This window comes from Triticum dicoccoides, chromosome 1B, assembly GCF_002162155.2.
Source record: "Triticum dicoccoides isolate Atlit2015 ecotype Zavitan chromosome 1B, WEW_v2.0, whole genome shotgun sequence".
NCBI lineage: Eukaryota > Viridiplantae > Streptophyta > Magnoliopsida > Poales > Poaceae > Triticum > Triticum dicoccoides.
This window is the reverse complement of record NC_041381.1, coordinates 184,576,083-184,582,015: the sequence shown is the minus strand read 5'-3', so window position 1 is coordinate 184,582,015 and position 5,933 is coordinate 184,576,083. Positions and strand designations below refer to the sequence as shown.

At 42.5% G+C, this 5,933-nt stretch overlaps 1 protein-coding gene across 1 annotated transcript; it reads right to left on the bottom strand.

Annotated features, from left to right (window-relative positions):
* Positions 1 to 1,698: 1,698 nt before the first annotated feature.
* LOC119327272 lies at positions 1,699 to 3,405 on the bottom strand. The gene is made up of 3 exons (XM_037600447.1): positions 2,937 to 3,405; positions 2,621 to 2,847; positions 1,699 to 2,455 (listed from the first exon to the last, which is right to left on the bottom strand). The coding sequence occupies exons 1-3, from the start codon at positions 3,313 to 3,315 to the stop codon at positions 1,859 to 1,861; spliced, it is 1,203 nt and encodes a 400-aa protein (XP_037456344.1). The 5' UTR covers positions 3,316 to 3,405; the 3' UTR covers positions 1,699 to 1,858.
* Positions 3,406 to 5,933: the final 2,528 nt, after the last annotated feature.

Here is a 5,933-nt window from a genome sequence, read left to right as displayed (position 1 = left end):
GTCGCGGATGTCCGCTCCGGTCACATACGTCAGACGTGGATCAACTAGGTGCCCACTCTTTATTCGCCGGTATGCCTTGGTCGGAGGCGACGCCGACAGATGATGGAAATATGTTGGACATCACCCTCTCCGGAGATGGCTTCGAGGACAAACAAGTGAATGATTCTCAGACAGAGTTGTATACCGAGCAGCCAGACACGTACACCTAGCAGTTGGATCGAGCAGACGGGCCTTGATCCGAATGATTGGCTGGCAGTGCCGACCCAAAGAAGAAGGGATGGGGAGAAAGTTTCAATTTTAGGGAGGACGAATTGTTGTATGATGTTTGGTTGGCCACGGGTATTGATCCGTTTCAAGGCATGGAGCAAAGATGCCCAACCCTTTGGTCCAATGTTCATACTTGGTTCCATGAGCACTAGAACTCCGATACCTACCGCACAGAAGCGATCTGAGATCATACGCCAAATTGCTCACCTATCGATGGTACACCATCCAAGAGCTGTGAGCAAGTATTGTGGTCATCTCAATATACTCAAAAACCGGTGGCCAAGTGGTGTGCAAATTTCGAGCAAGTAAATTGTTCCATGTGTTGGTCATTTGGCCAGATATGTAACTTGTTGACCATGTCCTATTTTGCAGCCCTTCCATGCGGTCACATTGTGCTTGAAGGTGGAAAGAAACTTCATCCTCATGCATTGTTGGTTAAAGTTGAATGGGCAACCAAAGTGACTCATATCCATTGCCCATAGCACCAAGACTACTGCCGGCATCAACAATGAAGATGAAGATGGTCAAAAGGGGGATCCGGAGGAGGAAGTATGAGAAGGAGAAGCGAGAAGGGACGGCGACCAAGATGATAGAGAAGTTCAAGGACATCATGGTGAAGGAGGCATGCGTCAATCGCTATGACATCAAGGAGGAAAAGAAATCAGAGAGGTTTGACATCTTCATGGCAGCGATGGAGAAGAAGATTAACTTCGGAAAAGAAGAAGACCGAGCTCGATGTGAAGAAAACCAAGCTTGAAGAGGAGGGTTGAGCTTGCGACTGTTTCAAAAAAAAAAAAATATTGACCATGAAGATGGACGATTTAGATCCCGATGCGGCGAAGATCGTGCTAAGCCGTCTATGCAAGGATGTTGAAGCACTTGACGACAGAGATGCAAGAGGTGGGCGCCGTGGAGGAGCAAACGGCAAAGTGATAAGGAAGGAGGCACGGACAACCAGTCTGGGAATATCCGTTGTTTATTACACTTCAAAAGATTGCATACATATGCACTTTGATTTCCTCGTCAAATTGCTATTAGGATCAACATTTGCACTTCAAATGTATCCGGATGAGGCTGGACGTTTTGGGACTTGCACTTCAAATGTATCCGGCTGAGGCCGGACGATTTGCACTTTGAATGTATCCAAACGATTTTGGATTTGCACTTCAAATATATCCGGATGAGGCCGGACGTTTTGGGCATGCAATTGAAGGCCGACTCTTGTATCCGTTCCTGCAGATGGATAATGAGTCCGTGTGATAAATGTGAGTGACCACTGGAGGTAAAATGCCATTTGATTGCCATTGATTTTTTAAGTGGATTTTGACACAATCCTGCATAAAGACCGGTGACTGGTGTGCGCTCCCAGGGTGTTCAACATGTTCACTTAAGCATCAAACAGAAAAACGTTCCGCAAGTCAACTATGGTAGGATTCACCAAACAGGACTACACAAGGAGATAATTAAAACAATATCTTTGTCGAGTATCATCATTAGTTCATATATGCAAATTACCACTACGAGCATATTCAACAGGATAAGTGAGCAACAACCATGGCACTACTGCAGCACAGCTCACAAAAGCATAGCATCACCCAAATGGGCCGCAGTCGAAAAGAGACCAGGCAACCGTGACTTTCATCTTACAGGAGCCAACGTTGAGGATACCATGGCTTCTACTGGCCTTCCTTGGTGTAAAAGCTTTGACATCAGTCGAAGTCTCATCTTCACACTGTGCCTCGGCGGAGACTCTCAGCTCACCAGCAAGCTCGACGGAAGCAACACGGCGTGAAAGCTGAACCTTGCCATCAGCGGCAACAGGCAGTCCGTCGCCTCCGAAATCGAGCAACGCGACTTCCATGTGATCTATGCTGGCGGTGCTGGCAGTAAATAAACTTCGAGAACTCTGTGGCCATGATCCACTGATAACCCTCACGCTGATCGTGGCCTCCACAGAGTTGACAATGAAGCCAAATGTGAACTTGAGTGTGGTGAGCTTGCTAGTCTCAAGCTTATTACCCAAGCGTGAACGAGTGGGTCTGGAATAGATCTTGTAGGGAATAGAAACACAGCTTAAATATTCATCCTCGGATTCACTAGCGCCCTTCACTTTCAGCTTAACCTCAAAGTCCGCACGATCCGACACCACAACAGCACGTGTAGGGCCTGTGAGTTCTAGATAGGGACTCTGCACCAAACAATTAATTAAACCCATGGGCAACAATGTAGTACAGTTGATGAGTATAAAAACAAGCACATTATATACTTATAAATCACATAATAGCAAACAGAAGTTAACTAGTAACTATGTTAACTAATAATCATTAAAAGTTGCCCGAGTGAGAGTCCAAACCTCCTCACTGATGGTCTGAGGATTGTCCCGTTCACGACTGAAGATAATGTTGCGATTGTGGTCCAGCGAGTCGCGTGCAGCAACCATACCAAACACATCCAGCGGCCGCTCTAATTTTTGCTGCTCTCTTCCCATGACTTCAATTGAAAAGATATGTAGAGTGTCATCCTCCCAGGCGGAGTTGGGAGGCGCAGGTTTGTCCGTGTAACGCATGGCTGGGATAGACGCTGCACGGATAAAAACGAGGGATTTTGATAAGCATGTGCATCAATGGCGGTTTTCATTGTTGCCAAGCGAATTAGGCGGAAGGACTTACTGATATCATCGAAGGAGCCGAACACGCCGGCGTATAGACGGTTCCAGTCACGGCGACACCTATCTTCATCAGACTCACACGAGTCTTCGTCATCAGACGATGACGAGACTTCATAATCAGACGAGTCTTGATAAGAATCCGGTTCCTTCTCCTTGAGCTTATCATAGTACCATTGGATCATCTCCATCGCCTGCTTCTCCGCAATCTCCTGGATCCGGTCGGCATCGTCCGGGCCTTCGCTTCGGGCCTCCTCCGCGCTGGGAAGCCGTGTCCCGCATCTCTGCGTCCTGCTCTGCTGCTCGGCCTCCCGAGCTCTGGCACGAAGACCCTTGTCCAGTACTTCCGTCGCCTCACGAATCTCATAAGGTAGGGTTTCCATCCCCTCCCGAAAATCACAGGGGAGGGTCTCCTTCGCCGCCGCCGTTCACCGCTCTGCTGCCGCGAGAAAAACTTCCTCTCGACTGGTTTTTTTTTTGGGGTTCCTCTCGACTGGTGTCGGATGATACCGGATGATCCCGATTTTTTTCTGAAAACATATAGGCCCTCAAAGAGAGCCCTTGATTTTATTTATTTGCAACCCAAACAGTGTACAGAGATCAACTTTCCAAAAAGAAAGGAGATAGAGTTCAAAGCTTGCTAAGATTTGCTGCATAAGATTAAAGAACTAGAGACAACTTTTTGCATAAAAGCTTTCTTAGCTAGGAAATGAGCAATGACATTCCCATTCCTAGGTATAGACCTGACTTCACATGATGAAAGAAAAAAGTGTGATTAAGAAATTCAGCAAGCATAGGTCTTATCCTCCAATCTCCTGGACTCTCTAAAAGGTTTCTTGCTTTAGCCACCTGGACAAGATTCCTGCAATCAGATAAGAAAATAGCAGTATTCCATCCTAGAGCTTTAACCACCTCAGCCGACAGTGATAATCCAATAGCTTTAGCCTGCAAAACAGGGCAAACATTTTTTGCAGCAACTTGAGCAAATACAGTATGGCTGTTGCTAACATTTCTACTCCAAGACCAGCTTCTTCTTTTGCAATTTCCGGATTGTACGCAGCATCATTGTACGCCAAAAGACCTGCATTTTGGAACTATATATTTTGAACGTGAAAAGGAGAAATATTATTGTTTGCAGGGTTGATGTGAGCCGCCGCCTTCTCCTCCATTAACTCCGCATTTAGCATAGCGTTTGTAGCATATATAACTTGCATAATACTCCATTTTTTCTTATTAAAAAGAAGATCATTCCTCGCTTTCCAAATATTCCAAAGCAACGTGAAACTGGTATCCAGATCTAAGTCAGCATGATGAGAAGATAAAATCCTTTGAATCACATCAGAAGGATATAAGTTATGATTGAACTCATCAGACTTGAGACCAAATAGGAACCAAATAGCTCTAGTGAAATTGCAAGTAAAGAAAAGATGCAAGTCTGTCTCCGCCTCGCCGCACCTGCAACATTCCTTTTTAATGTGAGTAGAATACCTGGATCCCCTAAGCCCTGAAGCTAAAGCTCTTCTTAGAATTCTCCATGCAAAGGTTTTGACTCTTGGAGCCAGGTTTTTGCTTTTCCAAACCTGATTGAGAATAGAAATTTCAGAATCTGAAATAGTGTGATTTTGAGATTGTAACCTGGGTTGGGCCTCCTGCATCAAAGCTTTATAAGCACTTTTAGTGGTACATTCTGCATTAGGGGTATGAATCCAACATAAAGTGTCGTCCATATTAGCATTAATGATAGGAGTTTGTAAAATATTTCTCTTAAAATTATCATCGAAAAAGATATTAATTTTATCCTCATCCCAACTCTTACAATTTGGTTTCCAAAGATCACTAACAACTTTAGGACAAGGGATATCTAGATTAGGTTTAAGGTGATCATAAATATTGTCCCAATCATTGCACCAAGGACTAGTCCAAATACAAGTATTACCATTAGCAATTTGAGTATGACTAGCCTTGCTAATGAAAGGAAGAACTTTGAGAATAGAGGACCAGAAAGCAGATTTAGGAACATTGCCATTCACTTTCCAAATAGAAGAGTTATGAAAATATTTGGCTTTGAGAACTTTCGTAACAAGAGAATTAGGACTCTTAATAACTCTCCAAGCCATCATAGCAACCATAGACTTATTCATCATATAAAGATCTCTAATGCCTAGACCACCTTGATGCATAGGTTTGCAAATATCATCCCAAGCCCTAAAGCAGATAGGTTTGGAAGCATTATCCTTATCAATACCTGTCCACCAGAACTTTCTAATTATGGAAGTGAGTTTATTAATGGTGGATTTACTTAAAAGGATATTAGACATGTAATACACAGGAAGGGAAGCAAAACCAGATTTAATAAGAGTGAGTCTTCCTGCATGAGACAACCTGTTAGCCTTGTAGCAATTAAGTTTAGCTCTAAACTTATCAATAATAAAATTATAAGCTGCAGGTAAAGCCGCAAGAGAGGACAAACTGTCAGATAAGATGGGTTGGGCTTCTCGGCCCATACACAGGGAGAACCTAAGGATACTGGCCCGGCCCAGCTCGCGGGAGACCACGTCCTCTCTTTTTTCTGTTTTTCACGTTTTTGTTTTATTTTCTATTTTTTATACTTTCAAATATTCTAAATATAATATTAAAAACAGTCTACATTAAAAATTTGAAAAACAATAATCTAGCATTTGTAAAACGTTAAATATGTGTAGTAAAAATGTTTATCATGTATAAAAATGTATAGGAAAAATCCAGTGTGTATCACAACATGTATTTATAAGTTTTATTCAAGCATTTGGAAAATGCTAATCATCTATTTAAAAAATGTTAAATTTGTATAAAAAATGCTCCCGGTGTATACGGAAAATGTAGAATGTGTATTAAGGAATGGAACATAAAAATATAAATTTTAATAAATATTTGATTGTGTATGAAAAAAATTAATCATATATTTCAACAATTAAAACCTTGTATAAAAATGTTCTTGATATATACCAAAAATATAAAACAT

Excerpts from the sequence above, each read along its gene's own strand:
- LOC119327272 (XM_037600447.1), bottom strand. The coding sequence starts at position 3,315 with ATGGAAACCCTACCTTATGAGATTCGTGAGGCGACGGAAGTACTGGAC. Across the intron at positions 2,848-2,936 it reads CGGCTCCTTCGATGATATCA|CGTCTATCCCAGCCATGCGT; the intron begins GTAAGTCCTTCC and ends TTATCCGTGCAG. Across the intron at positions 2,456-2,620 it reads CTCAGACCATCAGTGAGGAG|AGTCCCTATCTAGAACTCAC; the intron begins GTTTGGACTCTC and ends TGTTTGGTGCAG.